The sequence below is a fragment of the Biomphalaria glabrata genome, chromosome 17 (genome assembly GCF_947242115.1).
Source record: "Biomphalaria glabrata chromosome 17, xgBioGlab47.1, whole genome shotgun sequence".
NCBI classification, from domain to species: domain Eukaryota; kingdom Metazoa; phylum Mollusca; class Gastropoda; family Planorbidae; genus Biomphalaria; species Biomphalaria glabrata.
In genome coordinates this window covers 18,216,155-18,241,182 of record NC_074727.1, presented here as the reverse complement: position 1 = coordinate 18,241,182, position 25,028 = coordinate 18,216,155, and the positions used below count along the sequence as shown (strand labels likewise).

Below are 25,028 nucleotides of genomic sequence, written 5' to 3'. Positions count from 1 at the left end.
ACCTAATATATAAATGCCCTAACTGGTCAAAATATCGAGCGCAGCTGGTTAATAATGATTAGCTCTCGTATTTGTCTACGATGTGTAAGGTATTGATCGCTTGTATAAACAAACAGAGCGAACTCTTTAAGTTCATCTACATTTTCGTTGTTGTTGTTTTTTTTTTTTGTTGTTGTTGTGTTTTTTTGTGTGTTTTTTTTTTTCAAAACAAGAAAATTTACAAGATTTTATGAACATCTAGAGATCTAAAATATTTTATTTCTAGTTTCACTGGCAGTGTCACCTTTTTGATGGATGCCTATTTTAGTTTATTTATTTTAGTTATATAACTATATGTTTTGTGAGAATCATTTTTTTTTTTCTAAATATATTTTTAATAACTGTAAAATGTAGATCTTTGTAAATTTAGATGTACATATTTTCAGTATTTTTTTAGCCTTGTTAAAATTGTGATAATCACTTGTTCTAATCAGTGACGTATTATTATGATTGTATTTCCGGGTTTAATAATAGATTAGAGCGCCACCCTCTCGAAAGGATCACTTCACCTTCACTTATGCCTTAGTCTGCTGGACGTTGGGAGACCCTACAAGAACAGTCAACATGAGGACGCAAATAAAACTCGATGGCCATATTACAAGGTCTTCGAGGCATGCAAACACATTCCTTCAGGGAACAGTACCAGGAAGAAGAGAGGCAGACAGAGAAAGCAATGGGAAGACAACATAAAAGAATGAACTGACCTGCCGTAAAAAAAAGAGGATCTATCCAAGGCAAAAGACAGAATGGAGAAAGACGGTCGACAAATCTTTTGTGGTGCCCCAATGGTCCGACAGACGAAGGGATATGTGAAGGAAGGTGGTAACTATTCATTAAGTTAAACTGGAGAACCAAACTAAAATGAACCTCGACTCTATCCGTAGAATAAAGTTTTCGAGAAGCACCGTTTTTCTGAGATTTTTTTTGAAAAAAAAAAAGATCAAGACTTGGCTAAACCTCTTGCCTAATTGTGTTGCCTAATTGTGTTGCGAACGAACGGTGTGGGGACCTAAATAGCATGGACAATGGGCTAGAGATTCAGTCGAAGTCGAAGAAATGATCTACATTCTGTAACAAAAGTAAAAACAGAAGACATTTGGCTACTTTAGAGAGCGGTCTGCTATGATTTCTGAAGTAAATATGTAATACGACATTCGACGGTTTCCCTTCATTATGTATTAAACTTCTTGTTCGACATAGTTCATCAGCGTCCAATATCTTCATAGTGTTGGCCTTTCGTCTGTGTTATTGGGTTATTTGAGTATTATCTCTGTTTGGACTTATCTGCACAAGATACAGCGCGCAGGCGCCTAACAAAAGACAAAGCTGCATCGTTTTAAAGTACTCTGTAGGCTGTAATGTAATGAGATATATAAGACCAGTGATGTTAGCGATACGAGCAGCGGGCCCATGATATCTTGTGCGTACAATGCGTAATGAAACCGCAAATTCATTTTTTTATGCTGCCCGTAACATGGTTGTCGAAAATTTATGAGGCCCCAAAACCTCAAAAGGCTGGCCACCACTGGACAAAACAGTGACGAAATTCTTTGAGTAATGTGGAGTTCCTGGATGACTAGGCAACATTTTGGTAAGGACAATAAAACAAACTCATCCCCACAATTCCGTGTGACACTAACCGACGAAGGGTTCTGCTATGTTGTTAAATCCACACACAAGGAGAACACTATCCAGACAGTGCAAAGAGACCGAGAATTCCATTTAAACATTCAGCCCATTGGGTTACTCGCACCGTAGACTCTGACCTATAAAATCTTTCAATAGCTCAATAAATCGCAAAACTTCTGAAGGCCAGACATCCAAGTGGAATCGTGCTAAACATCCTTGAACCTTCTGGTCATGTGATCAATAATGTATATGACATGGAATCAGATTGGATGGGATTTTGACCAACACACGTGGGTTTAAGGGCGAAAATGTGCAACTGATGCTGGCTATTAATCCAACCTTGATTACTGTCATTTACCAAGCGAAAAAAAAATGTGATAACTCCTTCGTGAGTTTTAATGAATATTTTTTAAATATTTAAAATTCAATATTTATAATGTTTACCATATCTTTTTTTTTCATTGTTTTATTTTAATAATAAAAATTCTGTATAAACTTTACTTTTTATTATTTTCTACATTTTTACATTTCTTTAAGTTGAATTTTTTTTCCCCACGTTAACATTGAAAATGAAAACACTATGGAGTATCTAAAAAAAAATTTTTCAGTGTAAAAATTTGACAGTTTAATAGCGTCTAAAAATATTTAAATAAGAAAAACATGAAAAATACTTTACAAAACAGAAAAAAAAACAAGCAATACCTCCCGTATACCACTTAGAGAGCGTTGGTTTTTCTCTAAACAACTAATGAATGTTTGATTAAAAAAAGAATTAAACTTTTTTTTTTTATATTTGGACCGACTAGAACATTAAGTGATTAAACTCTTCAATGAGTGTGGAAATATTTTCTAGTTCTCTAGCCAAATTTAAATTATTTTATTTTCTGACTTCGAAAAAATGAAATGGTTAAACTACAGTTTTCCCAACGATTCCAACAAGTTAGTCATTCTTTTCTGAACGATATAAAGCAACAGACAAATTTCAAGGAAAATTGTTAGAGCCGTTTTCGAGAGCCTTGTCCAGGATTTGTCTACCCAGAAGGTCACAGGAAGTTACAACGAGTTGAATAGAGGTCTTGTAATAAAACAGAATTTTTAGAAGAAATATACCATATGGAGAGACAGAGAAAGAGAGACAGATGTATTGGATCTATTTTCCTTTTGGTAAGCAAGTAGGTCTCAATTAAAGCTAGGCCGGTCTTAGGAAATTGGAGGCCCAAGGCTAAGTATGTTTGGTGGCCCCTTATAAAATAGAAAAATATTTCATAAAAAGAAAACCGAAATAAAAAAATTACGCAATATATATATATATATATATATATATATATATATATATGTATATAAACAAGTGAAATCCTTATAGCGCTGTTTCCGTAGCGTCCCAGTAGCGTGCTGTTGTAACAAACCTTTATAAAAATCAGCTTCTGTTTTGACAGCGGCTAAGTGTCGAAACTTTCAAAAAAATTTTCACTAATTTTTTTTTTTTAGTCCTGTGCGATGACCCCCATCAACTCAACTGGAGGCCATAGGCAGCTGCCTAGTTTGCCTCTGCCTAGGTCCGGCCCTGATTTGAGGTATTATTTTTAAAATATTCATGGTATTATTTAAAAAGCACTTCCTGTACAGAGAAGGGAAATAATGCTAAGTAAAGTTCAAGTTTCATTAGGTGACAGGCAGGTACAATCGATAAACACACCGCGCAAGTGGGCAACTATTCTCCATTACATAACGACACTTCTATTCAATCCTTGTCTTATTTAGCTCGGAACGTTCTTGGCGAGGCTAGAGCGGTCCTTTCCTTCGGCACATCTTCTTCGGGTGTGTTAATCTATTCAATCGTATTGACACTTGACGAAAATGTGAAGCGGTCTGATTAGAAAGCCGATAAAAAACAACAACATCGAATGATGTAATGCCATTTTGAGGACATTCTACGTGGAAGTGTTAGCCCTTGCATTGGGAATACACAATGTGTTCGTTGAATATCTGTTATGTATTTACGCAAGATTATTGGTTGAAGTTTTTCCCTTTTAAAGTAACCATGTAAATGAGTTCCACTTGAAAAGTAGTTACTGCTTGTATCAAAGAGGGAACTGGGATTAGGTATCCATACCCACGCATATATTTTTACTACAAAGCTTAGATCAGCTCACTCTGTCGGGTACAATTTGTGTACATGATATTTCTCCCACACCCATTTTCAGATCAAGTTTAAACTTTACACTATTATTTACTGTAACTAACAGAACATGAATAAAAAAAAATTACCAATTAGTTTATTAATTACTGGTGATTAATTGTTTTGTTTGGTACCGAAAATAGGAAATAAATACTACTTGTTGAGAGATATGACTGTATGTTTGTATATATGGAGTTATTCCGCTTTTTGCGTTTTGTACAAGTTTTTTTCTCCAACGTCCTATACTTGGATCAAGTTTAGCATTTGCATAATTATTATTGATGACAATAAATGAATCAATCAAAATATTAACCAAATAGTTAATAAATTAGTGATAATTAATTAATGTTGTTTATATATAGTAAAAGGGAGCATATTCCTGCAATATTAAGGTATATGGCAGTAATGTTGAAGTTGTTCACCTTCCGCAAGCTTTGTTTTTTTTTTTTTTTTTTAAATAAAAAATTAAGCTTCATTTGTTGCTTTTTTAAATTTGTATTTAGTTAGTATTGTTGTAGTTGTGTATGATTTATTAGTGTATAGTTGTTGTTTTGTGTGTGTGTTGATCTGTGTGTGTGTGTTCTGGACGTTGGTGAATGACGTCACACTTAGTTTTTCTCTCATGCCACTGACCTAGATAAACAACATCCGTGGTGCTTCTACCTAAAAATATAAAAAATCAACTCGGCATTTAGTTACTTTGATCTGTGCAAAATAAATCTTAATCACCTAGACATCTCCAATGGACTACCATATCACCCTAGAAAATTTATCGATTAAATGATGCGTTCAAAGCTGAGGAAAAAAATATTTTAGTACAAAATTTTGCACTCACTAACAATGTCAGCCATGTTTTGTGAGTCCAAAAATATTTCGGCCAACAATTTATTATATTGTAGGTGTTTAAGGTTGAGTGCCTGGTCTAGTGGTTTTTGATTGGGAATATCGTCGCAACGGTCTCAGGTTCGAACCCTGCCCGCTGCCATTCCCTGGGTAGAGCTAGGGCGTTATTATCTACATTCTGGAAGGAACAATTATAAACCAGACAGTTTCATGTAGAGGACAAACTAAAATGTAGAGAAAACTAACAATTATAAACCAGACAGTTTCATGTAGAGGACAAACTAAAATGTAGAGAAAACTAACAATTATAAACCATACAGTTTCATGTAGGTGTAGCCTAGAGGACAAACTAAAATGTAGAGAAAACTAACAATTATAAACCATACAGTTTCATGTAGAGGACAAACTAAAATGTAGAGAAAACTAACAATTATAAACCATACAGTTTCATGTAGAGGACAAACTAAAATGTAGAGAAAACTAACAATTATAAACCATACAGTTTCATGTAGAGGACAAACTAAAATGTAGAGAAAACTAACAATTATAAACCATACAGTTTCATGTAGAGGACAAACTAAAATGTAGAGAAAACTAACAATTATAAACCAGACAGTTTTAGGTATATGTAGATTTATGTTTCAGCATTGTACTGAATTTTACTTTTTTTTTTTTTTTTTTTTTATGTTGTTGGAGTTGAGGCTGATGATGTTGGTGTCGTTGTTACTTGTGTTGTTGAATTTGACGCTGCTGTAAATGTTGTTATTGGTAGTGGTGTTGGGGTTGTTGATTTTTTTGGTTGATGTTGATAATGACCTTGTTGGTATTGTTGTAGACGTTTGATGTTAATGTTGATGGGGGTTGTTTCTGACGTTATTAACGACAATGTAATTCTTGTTAATGATCTTAATGTAACTGATGTTGCTATTGATGTTGCTACTGACACATTTATTAACGTTGTTATTGGTATTGTGTAGTCCTGTAAAACACTGCACTCATCCTTACTCTTTGGAATCGAAGACATTGCCATTAAATTATTGATGTTATTGATGCAGATAGTGATGTTGTTATTGTTGCAGTTATTGATGCAGTTATTGATACAGCTATCGATGCAGTTATTGGTGTTGTCATTGACGTTGTTTTGATGTTTTTATTGTTGCATTAATTGGTGTTGTTATGGATGTTGTTATTGATATATATATATATATATTGATGTTATTGATTTTATTCGATGTTGTTATAGCTGCAGTTATTGATGTATTTATTGTTGTTATTGATTTTGTTTTGATGTTGCTATGGCTGCAGTTATTGATGCAGTTATGGATGTCGCTAATGATGTTGTTACTGATGTTTATACTGACTGATTTTCTTACTAATGTTGTTACTGATGCTGTTATTATTGTTGATAATGTTTTGGTCAAAGATTTTATTTTTAACAAACAATCAGACAAAAGCCTAAAAATACTCCAAGTGGCTAAAGTAGATTAGGAGAGAAAAACACTATCGCTTAATGAATAACTTCCTTGTTTGAATTGATGTTTTTTTTTTTGCAAGAGTAGGTAGAGTAGATGGTGGCTGAGTGGTAACGTGCTTGGTTTCCGAGGGGGTTCAGTATCAAATCCCGGTGAAGAATGGGATTTTGAATTTGGGGTCAGTAAAAGTGGCTGGTCGTTGTGCTAGCCACATGACACCCCCGTTAAACGTCCACCATAGAAACAGCTGACCTTTACATCCTATACCCTATAGATCGTAAGGTCTAAAAGAGAATTAACTCCTTACTTTGATTCATAAATTATGTTTAAAAATATTTTGATGAAAATAGCAGAAATAGCTTTTATCTAATATATAAAAATAGGAAGAAAAACATGTTTAATGTTACAAAATAAATTCACACCTTCACGTGTGTACAATAATAATACGACAAAAACACAAATACAGCTTCATTCAAGTTGAGGATAATAAATGTCCTTAATATCCTTTAAGGGAACTCAAATAAAGCAAGGAAATAATCCTCGTTCTTTTATATAAAGTCTTCTTTAATTACATGCCAACTGAAAACATGCTCAACCGCAAGCATGAGTAAATACTACTTTGTATTTTATAGAGTCGGCGGTGCACGCAAGCATTAATAAACTTACACACACACACACACACAAACACAAGATACGCATGTTTTATATATGTATGAATTGTGAATGAAAGGCCATGTCCGCAATCTCATTGAACTGAACGCCTACGATAACTTGGCGCTCATGCGTAGATCCGGCACTGAGCCAAGTCTGTCCTCACAGCGCCGGAAGTGACTTTCTTTCGTTCACAGTTCTCTATTGTATTCAGCGTCATGCTTGACTGAACAAGTCAAAATAGATGTACAGGTATGCAGGTGTGGGGCGGGGCGGGGTGGGAGACGGGCGTGAATGAGAGGCAGACGTGAAGCACTTAAAAAGAGTACTCGTAGGATACATGCACACGTAAAGGTCAATGTGACTCTCATCAGCTGTTGTTATTGGACTGAGTCCACTAAATGACCGAGATGAAAGCCATTCGGCAACAGAGCAAGAAGAGCCAATCGTTCAGTAGAGCTCTGGCGAGACATTGGCCTGTACGGCATAAGACCTCAAAACTTCCATTGGAGAATTTCATAAATGGAGAAAAAAACAAATATAAATCGTTAGATTGTTGGTGTATCCGGTGTACAAAGTAAAGGAAAGTGTTGATAAGCTAGGTTTTTTTTAAAAGGTCTTTGATCATTTCTGTGCACTTTTTAGCCCTGCAGGTTCAAATGTTCGAAGCTCTTCAGTTGGCAGCACAAAATAATTTAAATATGGAAGAAGCTTTAGACTTTTAATTAATGATTTAAAAAAAAAATGGGTGACTGACTAGCGGCAATAAAAGAGAGACCTGATACGAAGACCAACAGCCACACATTGAGATATTGCTAAAATTATAGATCAATTCTTTTTCATTAAGTTGGCAACAGTGACGTTCAATTCAGCGTCCTTGACATTGCTTAGTTTAGCGAGAAAATCTCCTAGACGAATCTGTTGACCTTTTGGATGTCCCCCTCTTTTAGCTCACGGCACTGGAGGATATTCATGCAAGATATGTGACAGTTTCCTCTGTCTCCCTACAAAGGCGGCACCGGGAATCGTAATTAGGACGGACTCGTGTTAAATAGGCTCAAAATGGGCAGTGCCCCATTCTCCACTCCGCAGACGTGGTGCCTGTTCTCTGTGCACCCAGAGCCAAGGACGTTGGACACATTTTGTTACAAATTTCAAATCAAGAAATAAAGGGCCTGAAATTCTGACTGTACTGTACTGACTACACTATACTACATAATAGGCTTTTGCTATTGAGATTAGGCTTCCATAATAAATACAGCCTCACGTGCTTGCATTGAAACCCATACCATTCTATTTCCTTGTTTATCAATTGATCTAGATCTAGAACTATTTTTAAACATCTCTCACTTCTATATCGATTCATTGATACATAATAACAAGAAAAAGCTTTAGGTAAATCCTCATGATCTTTGTTTCGTATTCATAAAGTATTTAAAAGAAAATGGCGACAAAAAAAAATCACAACCAAAAATGCTGAAAAATATGTTTTTGTGTGCCTAGCGGCGCGGCCTAGCCCACGATAAGGTCCTGATAGAGTTGTTTCCATTGACGCATGTATCGTATGCTTCTCTTCTCAACTGAATGCCCCTGCCTTGGTTCGGGTCCTAGTAACCCAATTTGTGCCACTCCCTTACAGAATGGTGGAGTCTTGTTTACACGTGCGTAGACCTGAAGGGGATGTGAGTACATGAGTAATGGCGGATGTACTTTTTTGATAATGAGTCATATTTTTTTAAAAGGATTTTTCTGTAAACAGGTTGCGTGGAATTTTCTGGAATGAAAGCAGGGGAATTAAAGAAATTTTTCATGTCGTGTTTCTGGAAGACTTGAAACAGGTGGCGCTGGGTGTGATGAAAGAGTGAAAGGGCACATTTAGGGGCGCCGAAAAATTAGAGAGTAAGTTTAGAGTCTTTACAGAAGATTTTTAGAAAATAGTGTGTTAGGAAGTGATCAGGTACTGCTCTCTATTGCTCTTTCTCTCTCTTTCTTTTATCTCTCTCCCTCTCTCTCTCTTGTCACTCTCACTCTCTCTAAGATGTTTTTATATCCTTTGACTCGCTCTGTTCTTTTACTCTTCCCTCTCTTTTACTCTTCTCTTTCTTTTACTCTTCTCTTTCTTTTACTCTTCCCTCTCTTTTACTTTTCTCTTTCTTTTACTCTTCTCTTTCTTTTACTCTTCCCTCTCTTTTACTTTTCTCTTTCTTTTACTCTTCTCTTTCTTTTACTCTTCCCTCTCTTTTACTCTTCCCTCTCTTTTACTTTTCTCTTTCTTTTACTCTTCTCTTTCTTTTACTCTTCCCTCTCTTTTACTCTTCCCTCTCTTTTACTCTTCTCTTTCTTTTCCCTCTCTTTCTCTCTTCCCTCTCTTTTACTCTTCTCTCTCTTCTCTCTCTCTTCTCTCTCTCTTCTCTCTCTTTCTCTCTTCCCTCTCTTTCTCTCTTCTCTCTATTTTACTCTTCTCTCTCCTCTCTTTTACTCTTCACTCTCTTTTACTCTTCCCTCTCTTTCACTCTTCCCTCTCTTTTACTCTTACCTCTCTTTTACACTTCTCTCTTTCTCTCTTCTCTCTCTCACTCTTCTTTTCTCTGTCTAAGAAAGTAGCTTTTCTTTATTCTAATATATTTGATCAATCTATTTCAACTAAACATGTGTCTGACATGTGACTAGCTAGCCTGTTGCCTTTTAACTAAGAAAGCACATTTGTAAATAGTATAACTTTGTTGATTTAGTTGCTTTTTTTTGTTGTTGTTGTTGTTGTTGTTGTTTTTTTGTACGCCGATCTCCCACGTTGAAATGTTTAGTGGCAAAGAAATGCTTTGACCTAAGTTTATCTTCCACTCAACTGTGTCTTTAGCCTAAGTATTTTTTCCGCTCAACTGTGTCTTTAACCTAAGTATTTCTTCCACTCAACTGTGTCTTTAACCTGAGTATTTCTTCCGCTGAACTGTGTCTTTAATCTGAGTATTTTTTCCGCTCAACTGTGTCTTTAACCTGAGTATTTTTTCCGCTCAACTGTGTCTTTAACCTAAGTATTTCTTCCACTCAACTGTGTCTTTAACCTGAGTATTTCTTCCGTTGAACTGTGTCTTTAATCTAAGTATTTTTTCCTCTCAACTGTGTCTTCGACTCGATATGTGTCGTGGACTTAAGTTTTTCTTAGACCTACGTGTCTTTGATCTAAGTGTGTCATTGTTTGCTTCGTCTCGCGTGCGTCTCTCAGTCAGACTTTGACATGTCTGTGTCGTTATCCTATGTGTGTCTTTTCCTTAAATGTGTCTTTCAATTAAGAGTTTTATGTCTATACCACTGTCCTTCAATGTTTGCTTGTATGTACAAGTGATAGCTTTCGGTCAGACTGAGCGTTGTTAAGACCATGCATGCTCCAACACTTGCGTCTTTCCCCGCCCCCTTTGAGCTCTACTATATACTCAGAATATACTGTACATAGTCCGATGGTCTTATCTACATCTTGTTATTAACGCTCTTCCAAAGGCCATGTCACGTGATATACTCATGTTCCAGTGAGCTGAGATAGCAGTCGCCAACACACAAACATAAACAAACGGATTCAGGAGTTCAGAGAGAGGGTGAGCAACTTGTTTCTCTCACACGACAGGTGGCTCGCGAACAGTTTTGTATGTCTGTGTAATTTTGCTTATTTTTATTAATTCGTATATTGCTATTTGAATACACATATTTATATATTATATAAATACATATATATATATGTTTTTGTTAAATCTCATTTATTTCAATGATAGTTATTTTAATGTATATTTATTAATGTGTCGTTCAGTTTCGCTTTTTCTGCTTTTTTTTTTTTTTTAATTATTGTTATTTAGGTATTAAACATATTTTTCCTTTTCAATACAATTTTCGATTACACTTTTTAAAATGTTTTTAATTAATTGCTTTATTTTTTTTTTAAAGTAAAAGTAAAAAAAACTCCTGTCAGGCCCTGCAGTCCATGGGACTCGTCTGTTTCTATGGCTGGAGGTTAAAGAGGATGTCGTGTGGCCAGCACGACGACCAATTGCCTATACTTTCCCTCAACTCATGTCAAATAAACATCAGATTTGGGCGAACTCTCAGACGTAATAAGGATCCCATTCAGAATCACAACAGGGATTCGAACCTTAAGTAATAATAATAAAATATCGGCTCAGAATTTGCGGATTAAGTGTTGCAAATTTTAAATGCTCCAGAAAGTAATTAAATTCTTCTAGTGATTAAATTGTTGACCAGAAAACTCTTGCCAACTACAACATGATGATGAGCCCCCCCCCCCCCTCCGAAAAAATATTTCCCTCTAATTTATACGTAACTTTATCATTGAAAAAAAATTAAGCGAAGCAAGCTAGCTTTAAGTCTTTAACCCAAGGTTTCCAACACAGTACACATAAGGTTTTGATAGTGGGAAGATATGAGGGAAATTGTGAATTAGAGGTACCTAGACTTAGCATGGTGGCTGAGGGGTAAAGCGCTTGGCCTTCGATTCAGTGTTTTCAGTTCGAATCCCGGTGAAGACTGGTATTTCGAATATCGAGATTTTTAGGGCGCCCCTGGGTGAAACAACTCTAATGGGTATCTGACATTAGTTTAGAAAAAATAAAGGAGGTCGATGTTTTGGGCTCGCCAAATGACACATTGGGCCTGCAAAATGACACCTTGGGCCTGCCACATGACACCCTGGACCTGCCAAATTACACATTGAGCCTGCCAAATGACACATTGGCCTGCCAAATGACACCTTGGGCCTGCCAAATGACACCCTGGACCTGCCAAATGACACATTGAGCCTGCCAAATGACACATTGGCCTGCCAAATGACACCTTGGGCCTGCCAAATGACACCTTGGGCCTAAGAAACATTACCTTTACATACGTTTCCCTTTTAGATCGCTAGGTCTGCAAGTGGTACTTTGTTTTAAAGACTTGGTTTACATCTTTTTAAAGACTTGGTTTACATCTTTTTAAAGACTTGGTTTACATCTTTTTAAAGACTTTTAAAGACTTGGTTTACATCTTTTTAAAGACTTGGTTTACATCTTTTTAAAGACTTGGTTTACATCTTTTTAAAGACTTGGTTTACATCTTTTTAAAGACTTGGTTTACATCTTTTTAAAGACTTGGTTTACATCATCTTTTTAAAGACTTGGTTTACATCTTTTTAAAGACTTGGTTTACATCTTTTTAAAGACTTGGTTTACATCTTTATAAAGACTTGGTTTACATCTTTTTAAAGACTTGGTTTACATCTTTTTAAAGACTTGGTTTACATCTTTTTAAAGACTTGGTTTACATCTTTTTAAAGACTTGGTTTACATCTTTTTAAAGACTTGGTTTACATCTTTTTAAAGACTTGGTTTACATCTTTTTAAAGACTTGGTTTACATCTTTTTACAAAATGTGGGTTAGCAATGGTGTCTAGAGATCGAGTTCAACAAGCCAAAGAAAGCGCCAGTGTGCGTCTTGAGAAAAACAACTACGGTATGTAGTTACCTACAAGATCGGTGTCTAGTGATGGTCTCAATGTAACATTAATTCTCTTATATCAGAAGTGAGGCTGGTGCCAATTTTATTTATTTTTTTTTTTTTTGCCCTGAGCGCCCAAACAGCTCTGCGTCAGGAGGCAGCGTGAGCTCCACAGGGCAATGAGTAGACCAGACAGAAGGGATGCGTGTTGGCAATTCAATCGTGCGGAACAGGCGTCCTAGACCAGTTCCGAGTCGGACACTGTCCAATTGGTGTTTACTTCGGACGGTGGAAGGAGAACTACGACACACGGTGCCGCCACTGCATGGAGGACGACGAAACAATAGAACACATTCCTTGTGAATGCAGAGTTCTGCATGAAAGACGATCGGGACAAGGATTTGATAGAGAGAGAACTGATGCATGTCCGACTTTAGGGCTATCCTTGTACGGGGACAAGGCGACCTTAAGACTCACTGCTCGCTTCCTCTCACATGCTCTAAGGGAGTCATTCTAAGCATGGTTCGCTACTAATGGATTTCTGAGTCGTAGTTGTGTGCATCACTGACCTATGTGATAGTAAATAGTAAAAGCACACTGCTCACGCACGCTTTACGTCCATACGATGAATACGTCCAGCGAGTCTTAAAGTTACGCACATTCCTTCCGGAAGGAATAAAAAGATATATTATTATAATTATAAGATTATATTATTATTCTATTACGTTTGGCTACCCATACGTGTCAGGTGACAATAAGGAATAGCAGACTCGGCACTCGAACTCCCGACCACTCGTTTAGTAATCAGAAGCCTAATCCAAAGTGCCTATCAAACATTACACTGTGCGCATAAGGTGGTTGGTTGATGTGTTAGCCACATGAATCCCTCGTAAACCGTGAGCCACAGAAACAGATGACCTTTATAAGGAATTTGTCCGTGAGCCACAGAAATAGATGACCTTTATAAGGAATTTGTAAGTTCCATATTAGTTAAGAACTAGATCTATATTAATTTTTTTTATTTGGTGGGAAATTTTGAAATAATATTTTTCAACTCTTTTGTTTTTCTCCTGGCTTAAGTGACTTCAACAATTTGTTTGAAAGTACAAAACAATTAACAGAACAAAGTACTTTTTGTTTTAGTCCTGGTCCAACATACTCTTGAAGAAATAAAGAATAGAGGAACAGTAATTCCATGAATTCAACACACTGAGTCCGTGTTAAGTAGTGCATCTAACTTGCTGACACTGTGTTCAGCTAACCTACACGTCCGTGTTCGTGTCTATCTGTAAGGCAAACTGTTCTCTAGGCGCCTCGCACTAAACACAAGCCTATTGTGATATACAGATACTTTCTTTCGTTATAAAGTTAAAAACATTTAGCACTGGCCTAAACAAAAGTATACTTATCTAGACTGATATTAGACTTCTTTTTTTATTATTATTATTATTATTTCTTAGAGAAAAATAATTCTATTGATGTAAATTTTAAGTCTATTATTTCTATTGTTGTTGTTTTTTAAATCTGCTAGCAAACAAACAGAACATCAAAATATAAGAATTCAAATTTCTAATAAGTGGAGTCCTGCCCCCCCCCTCCCGTTTTTTATTTATTTTACTTTTTTTTCGGTTTGTTTGGTTGGGATTTTTTTGTTTCAAAACTATGTAGGCTAAATTTTATTATTTACTTCAATGTCCCTATTAATTTCTTGAGTTACGCTTTCTTTATTACATATACTAACTTTTTTTTTAATCCGCATTGGGGGGGGGGGGGACTTTTAATTTGGTTTATATAGAGAAACGTAAGTGAGTGTGAGAACGGCTTTTGCCTTAGACACCTCAAACAAAAAAAAGAGTAAATAATTATATTATCTATGGTGTACGTGTGTAGGTATATGTCTCACTAGGCTAGAAGAACCAATATAAAGAAATAGACTGAGGACTAATAGCATGAGTTACTATTGCAACAATCACGCGGTGACTGCGGTAAAGATCTAAAAAAAAAGAGAACATTGACACTTTTGCATTGAACTCAACAATCAAACAGAGATGTCGCAACGTTCCCATTTTAGATAGTGCCATCTATAGTGCAGATGATGTTTTGGTTATCTGTTTCTGTCGCCCACGGTTTACGAGGGTGTCATGTGGCCAGCACATCGACCACCCACCTTAATTTTTCCTCCAACGTATGTCAGGTACCCAGAAAAGTTGGTTGGAGTTAAGGGCGCCCTAAAAATCGCGAAATTCAAAGCCTCGTCTTTAACGGGATTCAATCCCGAGACCTCTCGGTTTGGAAGCCAAGCGAAAGATTACAAATACCATGTCCTCATATAGACTATGTGCTTGAGATTATCTTAAATAGACTTATATATTTTGGGATAAACAATAAAATCAACACCCGGAATATATCATGAAATGCATGAATATACTAATTTAACATATCCAACGTATACATGCTATCATGTAACGGTGATGATTGTTTTTTAAATTTTAAGTTTAAAAAAAAACTTCTTTAAAGAAAAAAACAACTCAGACTGATATTTAAAGGTTCAACCCATTTCAACTAGCCCTGTTCAAATAAATAATGTTGTGGTTTACAAACCTATGCGAAACAAATTTAATCCAACTGCGGCTTCGTTAAAGTCCCTTGTTCAGGCTGTCCCGATAGCTACCAACCACTTGATAATTAACTTGTACAATAAATGTGTACGATATAGATATAGACTATATCTCCCTCTTAAACCAAACAAAAAATTAGCTTATAAACCCCTAGTTTTAAACCCGTCCCCTTCACAATCTCGTACCCCGCTCCCTGCAACCACCACCCAAAAACAAATGTCGTCTGCTCAGTCACGTCATCGTGTCCCCCCCCCCCAATTTTTTCCTCTCGATACTCTTTCCGATCCCCCCCCCCTCTTCCTTATCTCCCCCTTCTTTTTACAACTCAGTGTTTTGTTTTCTTTTCCGCCCATTCACACAGGGGACGGCAAGTGCCGAAAAAGACCTCTAGCCAATCAGGAGAAAGCCCAAAATGGTAGACAACTTGCCAGCCAATGGGCATAGCCAATAGAAAAAAAAACAACACAGGTCTTCTTGCGCGCGCCCGCGTTTGTTATTTTCGTTGTTTGCTTTTTATTTTTTTTTTCTCTCAACGCAGAACGTGGCAATAAGTGAATATCTGACACATTCACATTTGACGTCTGTTAACTAGACTGATAAATTTACTCTCGTATCCTTATTTAGCTTTGATGTTTTTGTCTTTATCTGCCAAAAAAACATGTTTTTTAGGGGAGAGAAGGATTTTTTTTAAAGTTATAAAAAAAAAACATGAAAGACGCGGAGCCGCATGGCTCTTTAATGTTTTGATTTTAAGATATTGGCATATCATTGACATGTGTAATTATGTGTAATTGGTTGACACACGGATTATGTATCGCGAGCTATTTTTAGCAGTTTTTTTAGTTACAGATACGTGAGTTTCAGAGAAAAATATATTTACATAGTTCATCGCCCACTCGTTTCATTTCCGTGATGTGATTAGCAGGTCTTGAAACTAAGATATAAATAAGTTGTTCTGGTTTAGGACAGGCTGAGGAGTCCATCTCCCGTAGCCCCAAGGTGGCGCTTGGGTGAAGAGGTCTAGTAGTGGAACCTGGATAGGCCAATGACGGGAATCGAACACTGGCACCGTTAGGTTACCTTAGGTGAGCTTTTCTTTTTTTACCTCACTCGGTGGTGAGGAGGGAATAGAGACCTGACAACCCAGTCCAACAGGTTCATCACCCCGTTCCACGAGGTGCCATCATCTGAGACCCATGGCTGGAGTGGCGGTCCCTGCACGGTTTTCTGGCGGTTACAGCATATGAAGAAATTCCCTGTGGTCAGCGCGCTCTCCGGCCGCTTATAGCTAGCGGTGTCCAGGAATGGGGGGGGCCATGCGTCACTTGTATGGCAAGACCCAATCGTAGTAATGGACGCTGCCATTTTGGAACCTTCAAACATGGACTTGAAGTGAAGAGCTCCCGGTCCATGCCGGACTGTTGTGCAAAATCATTTCTGTCATATGGATAATGCTGCCGGACTTTTTGATTAGGTGTAGGACAGGGCCGGAACTAGCTGCCCACCATACACACACGATTCAGGGTAGTACTTATTGATTGATAGCTGCCAGGTCGTGTCGTATATGCTTGCGACTATCGTCACGATTATTTAATTTCAAACCTTGCCCGCTTCCACCCCTTGTCGTCTTGCCAGGAGGTTTAGAATAGGGCGTTAATGTCGTCTTGCCAGGAGGTTTAGAATGGGGCGTTAATGTCGTTTTGCCAGGAGGTTTAGAATGGGGCGTTATTAACGTAATTTCAGATAAAACGTCAAAAAAAAAAAACAACATGTATCTTGTACACCTCATAGATCAAACATAAAGCCACCCAGTGCGGGCCAATGTTTCAAACTCACAGAAAAAAACAAAAATAGTTTTTCCTTATTTGTAAATGTTGGTCACAATTTTTGAGTTTACTTTCGCGGACCCGATCCTGTCCGACGAATACCCTCATTAGGAAGCATACGCCAGTTTAAGAAACACTCGCCTTGTGAAAGGTTCGATATTAAAGCCCTTTTATTTTTAATGTTTGATTTCATTCCCTTAAAGGAGATACACTGTATGTACACAAAAATCTCACAATGACCTTTGACGGCGAGTTGGAGCCCACTGAAGCGATGCCTCTACCAGCAGTTCAAACAGATGACTGCCTGGTCGTGTGTGGTAACTAAACGCTTGGGACTGTCGGTTCCTTGTTCGATGGAGATGTAATGATCTTGACTTCTGGATGAATGTCCTCAATGTACAAAACAAAGAATTGCAACATTTTTAAAAGAAATAACTTATTATGTATGCAAGGTGTCACCACATTCTAAACTCCGCGAAGCCAGGAGGCGGAGCTACTCGAGGCATGAGCGGAAGTAGAAGTTAGTCAAAACAAAATGGCGGTGACGAGATTGTAAACGGACATTGCAGAGATTTTCAGTTAAATGACAAGGGAAAAAAAATTCAAGTAGACAAAATGAGCAGAGTATCGTCAATTTATTCTGTCCACTAGTGACTCTAATTGGAACAATCGATCTTTCAATTAATACGCATTTATTTTATTTAACAATAGTAGTTGGAGACAGATCATTTTGGCCTACTGTGCTTGTTTATTTTCTATTAGATATTATTAATATATTATTTATTATCATATTATATTATGTTGTAACATAAAAATTGTTCTTTGTTTTAAATGCATTTTTATGAGAACTAATTATTTTACAAGTTATCATTTTATTACATATCATTATGGTCAAATCTGCATCGCGAGAACCAAAAAGCTCGCTCATTGTCAATTCATGTCATGGACTATATCACAGTTATGCTAGTCTATACTAAACTCAACGATTTTCTATATGAAGACAGAACCTGTGATCAAAAAGTGGAAAATAATCCTCGAGACAAAGGTATTACCAAAATATGTAGGTTAGGGGTGAAGCTGAGAAATTTTAATTAATTGTCATTCTTCGTTATACACTTAACTCTTTCTCTACGTAATTATTTACCACATTCTGGTGGAACCAACGTTGGTATCGTCAGTTAGGAGAGAAAGAGTTAAGTCCAACAACATAATTCTATCCATTACTTTGTACTCACAGACCTACTTAGAACTTAGATCCTGCCGCACCGTTCGGCGCATTGAGCGGCAAACTGTCTCCACAAAGATCTGTCACTGGCAATGTCTGAAGCCTCACCTGGTGTCCACTGTTCTGAGGTCCTCCATTTAAGTGTGGCGCTAAGTTATACGAGGACGTCCCTGTTTGAGCTTTCCTCGTATTGGCTTCCATGTCAGTGTAACTCTTTGTATGAGTAAGTCATTCAGTCGGAGGACTTGCCCCGCAAACTTCATGGGACTCTCGGTCACAACTTCATTAAATGGCCGAGTTCCAGTTCGGCAAAGGATTTATTTGTTTGAGACTCAGATTTCAGACAGATGTTCAAATTATTTTTGAAATTCCTCTTTTTGGCTTGCAAATTCATAGGTGAACACTGCCTGGGTGGGTAGCTGGACACGGATTTTCAAAACTGCTCTAATGATAAGAAATTTAACAGTTAGTTTATATATTTGGGGAAAAAATTACTAGCTAATTGGCCACACAGTGAACACTCTGGTTTGACCGTTACAATTTTTCTAAATATAATTTTCTTAACATTCAGTTTGATCTATTGTGAACACGAGTCAGTGGGACTGCCTGCATTCAGAAAAGACTTGAAGAAATACATATATGTTCGGGAGCATTTTTCGAACCGTTTTATGTAGAAATTATTCTCTGGACTGCAAGAAATTTGTGACAATAAATAGTGGTTATACAATTTATCAATACAGCTTAGACTAAGACTGCTTTATTGATCCTTGTGGAAATTTGTTGTGATTACAAGGACTCATCTCTCATGTACAGACAACACAACAGATACATACACATAAATAGAATAGACACAACATAAAGAGTTCATTCAGCGAATATACACAGTATAGTAAAGATTATATTTCCCTTAGATCCACTTTTTTTCCTCATATATAAAATGTAAATATGTAACTTTTTGTATATTTTAAAGCTCTTCCAATTCTGGATCTAAATCGCCAAGCCAGGAATGTCTAAACTGTGAGTAGTTTTATACATGGGCGCTACCAGGATTTTTTTTTTTAGTGGATGGGGGCGGGGGTAAAAAGTTTTTCCTTTTTTATTTATCTATTCATCATCACTTATTAAAATCGAAGTTATAGCTTTAAAATATAAGTCATTAAGGGAAATAATTCAAATTTTTTTTTATTTAACACATTACATTGTTAATTCCCCTGAAAAAACAACATCTTGTTCCTAAATTTTCAACAAATGCGTCAAACAACGTTTCAGTACGATATTTCGAACCAACGAATAGCAGGATGTAAAAATATTCTATGATGTCAGCATAATTAAAACTTAAAGTATTATAACATCTCGATAACTGAAGTCAAAAACATAAATACATGTATAACAAACCAAACAAAGAGAACGAGCAATTAGTTTGTTATGTTTATGTGATATAACATGTTGATGACAACGTAAACATTGCACTAATTAAAACATTTATTGTTAAGTGTGAACGTGGAGTTCACCTGTTTTTACACACACATGTACCAACACGCAAATACGCAAACAGGCAGACAAAGATATATACATCGCTGGTTAAAAAAAAAAAAATAAATTATGGCTATTCATCATCACTTATTAAATTATAATATAGCGATACTTTCATGCTTATAGCATGCTCAGAGCGCTTTAGTCCAATCTCAGTTGTGGACCAGTTGGGGGGGGGGGGTATCTAGGAGAAGGTTTTTCCGTAAACACAACTCTGCCCGAGTCGGGTGTTGAACCTCGAGCCCCCATCAGACGCACTTAGCCTCTCGACCACGCTTCCCACAAAGGCAGTTATTGATACTTGTATTGAAGTCTGTACTCTGTGGGTGGGTACCAAAGCTGAGTAATATACCCTACATTTTAGTGTTTTTTTTTTTTTAAATTGGTCTACTCGAGATATCTCAATGATTCTTTTTTTTTTTAATTTGGTCTACTCGAGATATCTCAATGATTCTTTTTTTTTTTTTAATTTGGTCTACTCGAGATATCTCAATGATTCTTTTTTTTTTTTTAATTTGGTCTACTCGAGATATCTCAATGATTCTTTTTTTTTTTTTTTTTTTTTTTTTAATTTGGTCTACTCGAGATATCTCAATGATTCTTTTTTTTTTTTTAATTTGGTCTACTCGAGATATCTCAATGATTCTTTTTTTTTTTTTAATTTGGTCTACTCGAGATATCTCAATGATTCTTTTTTTTTTTTTTATTAAAAATGCAGTAATATTCGGAAGTATTTTGATTTATTTTTAATATAAAAAAACAACAACTAGATCTAGAGAATGGGCATTATTCACAACCTTATTTGGAAGCACCGTTGTCACAGAAGTACTAATAGGCAAGTTTCACACGATCTCAGAGGTAATAGAATTAGGCCTATAACGCCATGTTTGTCTACATCTAGTAACAAATTGAATTCTTCCAGCATGTTGACTGCTAAAATCTTTGGACTAAAGCTACATCTGTTTATTCTGAATCCGTGGTTAGCCAAACAAGGCCAGCGTCCTTGACACCGAACCAACACTTGAACCTGGCTGTAGGACAAAATACATACAAACCATTAATTTATGCATTTTTTAAAAATAGAATAAGATACAAATGTTTTATAGATAAAAAAAATACTTTCAATATAAAGACAAAGAAGTATTTATTTGTCTTTCAAACCTTACGATTTATGGGGAAGATGATGTCAAGGTCATCTGTTTCTGTGGCCAACGGTTAATGAGGTTGTCATGTGGCTAGCACAACGACCAACCGCCTTTACTTTTCCTCAACTAATATCAGGTACCCATTAGATAGACTCAGAGGCGCCCAAATATCCCGAAATTAAAAATCCCTGGATCCCCGGTTCAGAAGCCAAGCGGTGTACCGCTCAGCCACTGCGCCTCCACTTTAAATATAGTTAGATGAAACTCAAAATCGAGAAGTTTGTAAGGCGAATAGTTTAATGTACACAAATGATGGACTCGGAGACTCGTGGGATGAAATATTTTTGTTGTATGTCGTTGGCCTATAACTCTTTACTGTTGTATGTCGTTGGCCTATAACTCTTTACTGTTGTATGTCGTTGGTCTATAACTCTTTACTGTTGTATGTCGTTGGCCTATAACTCTTTACTGTTGTATGTCACCGATGGCCTCAAGCCACAAGCAAATGTGAGGATGCGTTAGAGTTGGTGTCACCCTGCTGCAGTTCGCACCCCTCCACCATCAGCGACGCCACAAAGGCTATGTATACATGAGTTTTAGGTATAGTTATGATCTGAGAACACAACTATACGATTAATAGTAATAATAATAATAATAATAACATTCCTAGGAACATTCTCGTTGCCTGTCAGAGGGCGGTACTGCTGCAGACCTGCCACATCACCAGAAAATTCCCCAGTGGAAGCTTTTAAAGGGACTACGGTGAATTTTGTTTCTCTTTAGCAAAACTCGACCCTGGCAGCGCTAGAGAATGACTACTCGTTCATTTCTAACATAATAATAATAATAATAATCTTTATTGTCCGTTAGGAAATTTGTCTTACAATTTGTGAATTACACCAAACAAAACATTATAACTATTAAAAAAAGCAAAATGTCCATTCACACCAGACTCACTCATAATTTGCATGTTGAAAGGTTATATCAGATTTTTTCTATTTAATGATTTGATTGCCAGGGGGAACAACCTGACCTCATGAACTGCAACAAGGAACCAGATCTTGTTGCACGTGCAAACAAACAAGTTATAGCATCATCAACGTCAGCCTCAACATCGTCACCCCCCCCCTTCCCCAATAACATCAACTTCAGCTGTCTTAAACATCATCCTTTTCAACATTCAACACCACCATTTCCCTCAACGAAATCATCATCTTCAACACCATCACCCTTATCACATCACCCGCACTGCCCTCACCCTCAACATCAGTTTCCTTAACGACATTTATCCTCAAAGATGTTTTGATCCACAGCCTCATCATTTTAGTAAGCAACACTAGCACTGAAGAGATATCAAGTCCAGAGATATCAAGTCCAGAGATATCAAGTCAAGAAATATCAAGTCCAGAGATATCAAGTCCAGAGATATCAAGTCTAGAGATATCAAGTCCAGAGATATCAAGTCTAGAGATATCAAGTCCAGAGATATCAAGTCCAGAGATATCAAGTCCAGAGATATCAAGTCCAGAGATATCAAGTCCAGAGATATCAAGTCCAGAGATATCAAGTCCAGAGATATCAAGTCCAGAGATATCAAGTCCAGAATGTTCTAGAAGGTAAATATTAGGCTTCAAAGTGTAGATGTTTTTGTTCTTTTTATACATTTGTTTTTTGTTTTGTCTTTGTTGTTGTTGTTGTTGTAATGGATGGTTGTTATAGCGTGTTTGTGTTTCCATGGTGACAGTGAGAAGTTTCATTTCATCTCAACTTGAACTAGTGTATACTGTAATAAAAGTTATATTCAGTTTTGTTGTTGTTGTTTTTAAAAAAAAAAAGAAGTTTGTTTCAAGTTCTACAATTAAAAATATAATACCACTACATCGGTTTAGTTGTAGTAGCGGTCTTCTTAACCAACAACCAACAACAATGGTTCTATTGTAAGTAGCATCTACTTTAAACCATATCAAATATTTTTTAAACATATTTACACAGAAAGATTCTTTTAAAAACCAAGTAGCATCATTTGTGTTCTAGATCTACTTGCAAGGCTGGATTTAAGTAAGTGGAGCCACTGGGCGGGTTTTATGGAGGCCCTCTACACTTTTTCGAAAGCTTTACTAAACATCTACTTATATCGAAAAACGTTTTAGAAGAAAGAAATACAGAAGGTCTACCTGTAAATGTAATATTATTTTCCTGTTTGTTTGTTTTTTTATTTTTTTTTCGTAAAATACAGTAAATTTCTGAGTTTGTGAAAAGGCCCTGGGTTGACGAACTGCCGTAAATCCAGAGCTGCATTTCTATATTACGAGCAAGTTACAAGCAAACTCTTCTTAACTACGAATGAACTATTTGACATATGAAAGATTCTGATCCGTCCATATTAGGATTTCTTTTAAAATCTCTATTGTGGGGGCCCCTCTCTTGTGGATTCCCCGGGGCAATTTTCCCGCCTGCTGTCCCTTAAATTCGGCCCTGTCTACATGGATTACCCACATAAGGTCATTGTAATGTAAATCTTTGATTACCCACATAAAATAAATCATTGATAACACATATATGGTATATCATTGAATACTCACCGCTAACCCTGTCCACTGTGAGTTCTGGACCTGTGCTGTGGGGGCTGTCGTCCTGGAGGTGACTACTGGTCCAGTTATCATCGTAGAGTCCTGCCTGAATACTGGCTAGTGTAGCAGACGACAAATAGAACGAAGAGTTTTTTTTTAACCTTTTTTTTTAAATCTCAAAACATAAACTAAAGAAGTCATATTTGTTTACAAAATACATTCCTACTGTAGTACTTATGAATCTTAGGATCAAGTCAAATAATATAGTGAACAAAACATATTTCATTTGTCATCGAAAATAAAAAATTAAAAACTATGGAAATCGAACCGACGACATTGGCGTCACGCTCTATAAATATAACTAACCAGCAATACTACTATGTGTGGTTTTTTTTTCTTATCTTATATATTACAGAAAAGAGATAATTACGTCCTACGCATTTCATGTGTCAATCTAGTCATGCATGTTAATTGTTACGGTCGTAGTGCAGCATGGTGGGAATGAAAAATGGTGCGAATTTGGATATTGAATGGAAGGGAGATTAAAAAGTGGAAGGTAGAGAAATATGAAAAAGTAGCCAGTGAAATTATTATGTCTACGTAATTTGTGATACTATTTTCCAAGAGTCTTGTGTCGTAACATTAATCAATGACTTAAAAAGTCGTTGGTTTTCATGGCTGATTCAACAACCCATTCCATTCTCTAAAGGCACAAGGGAAGAAGTAGCACTTGTACGACTTTGTCCTAGAGTATGGAATAAGAAATGTGTCTCTAATTTTAGCTCGAAATAATAATTTTTTTTACTTGTAGTTTTTTCTATGACGAAAGTGTGAGCAGTAGACATTGAACAAGAAAAAAGAAGAATTAGTTATAAAGATTATAAAGTAGTTTAACAACACTATTCAATACAGAAAAGAAAAATCCCAAACATGAGCTTTTCCTATCATTGTTTGACTAACTTGGTGTTGTATCTGTAAGATGTTGCCTTACAAGTATTAGAATGTGGGGGTACCCAACTTTTCAGCGCAGCCATTTTGACGCGAGAAATTCTGAAGATAATTATAAAAACACATTTCTTTTAAATAAAAACATAACTTCTTCACTATGCCATATTATAGTATATAGTGTGTACGTTCTCCCCTACCTCTACAAACTATGGATTCCTACCTGATTCCACAATTACATACTTTACCAACCCCATAAACAGAGGCGGCGCAAGTCGTGAGAGTCGTGGGCAACCGCGCACAACTGCGCGTTCTGACAAGCTCCAGGAAGCTACCAACAAATAATTACGACATATAAAAGGTGCTAAATGGCCATACAAAATCTAGAACTACAGTCTGTTGGAAACAGTCCACCAAACATCAGTCGAGCAGACGCAAAGTGGACTGGGTTAGCCAAACATTACTGAGGACAAGAGAAAATATATCAAAGCATGCTATGAACTGGAAACCACATGTGTTCTTCTTATTATTATTCTTATTGTTTATTATTATGAATGTCGCCTTCCCTAAGCATCCGAGCGAAACACATCGTTATAGAAGGCCTGAACACTGACCTACGACGTCACAACCTATGGGCATTTTAGACCAATAGCTCGTTGCCGCGTCACAGGTCGTGACGTCAGACGTATGACGTGGCAGCGAGCTATTGGTCTAAACTTCTCACAGGTTGCGACGTCGCAGATCAGTGATGATGCCTTCTATAAGGATCGGTCTAGATCCGAGTAACACAGATTGGACAGTGCTAGTCACTAAGAGTAGATCCAACATTCGAAACAATATAACGTACCATAGATCTGAACATCACCATATCCTAC

General features: G+C 36.7%; 2 protein-coding genes and 1 long non-coding RNA gene across 7 annotated transcripts in view; 1 reads left to right on the top strand and 2 right to left on the bottom strand.

Annotated features, from left to right (window-relative positions):
* LOC106076912 (aquaporin-5-like) overlaps nt 1–15,097 on the bottom strand; it is an 87,243-nt gene extending 72,146 nt beyond the window's left edge. For 3 of the 5 annotated variants that reach the window (XR_008775742.1, XR_008775741.1, XM_056016494.1), the window contains exon 1: nt 14,893–15,095. The gene's annotated coding sequence lies outside the window, so the exon portion shown is untranslated. Of the gene's footprint in view, nt 1–14,892 lie in introns of all 5 variants that reach the window. The other 2 variants (XM_056016492.1, XM_056016493.1) reach the window with 1 other exon arrangement.
* Nucleotides 15,098–16,797: 1,700 nt separating this feature from the next.
* LOC129923622 (uncharacterized) lies at nt 16,798–22,366 on the top strand. Its single transcript, XR_008775575.1, has 3 exons — nt 16,798–17,780; nt 18,931–18,977; nt 21,952–22,366. It is a non-coding gene; the product is annotated as an uncharacterized LOC129923622 (long non-coding RNA).
* Nucleotides 19,375–25,028, bottom strand: part of LOC106073481 (uncharacterized) — an 8,411-nt gene continuing 2,757 nt past the window's right edge. Inside the window, exons 3-4 of the mRNA XM_056015464.1 lie at nt 23,221–23,325; nt 19,375–20,524 (exon numbers count right to left, since the gene is read on the bottom strand). Of these exons, the coding sequence (XP_055871439.1) occupies nt 20,474–20,524; nt 23,221–23,325 (156 nt within the window). The 3' untranslated portion in view covers nt 19,375–20,473. The remainder of the gene's footprint in view (nt 20,525–23,220; nt 23,326–25,028) is intronic.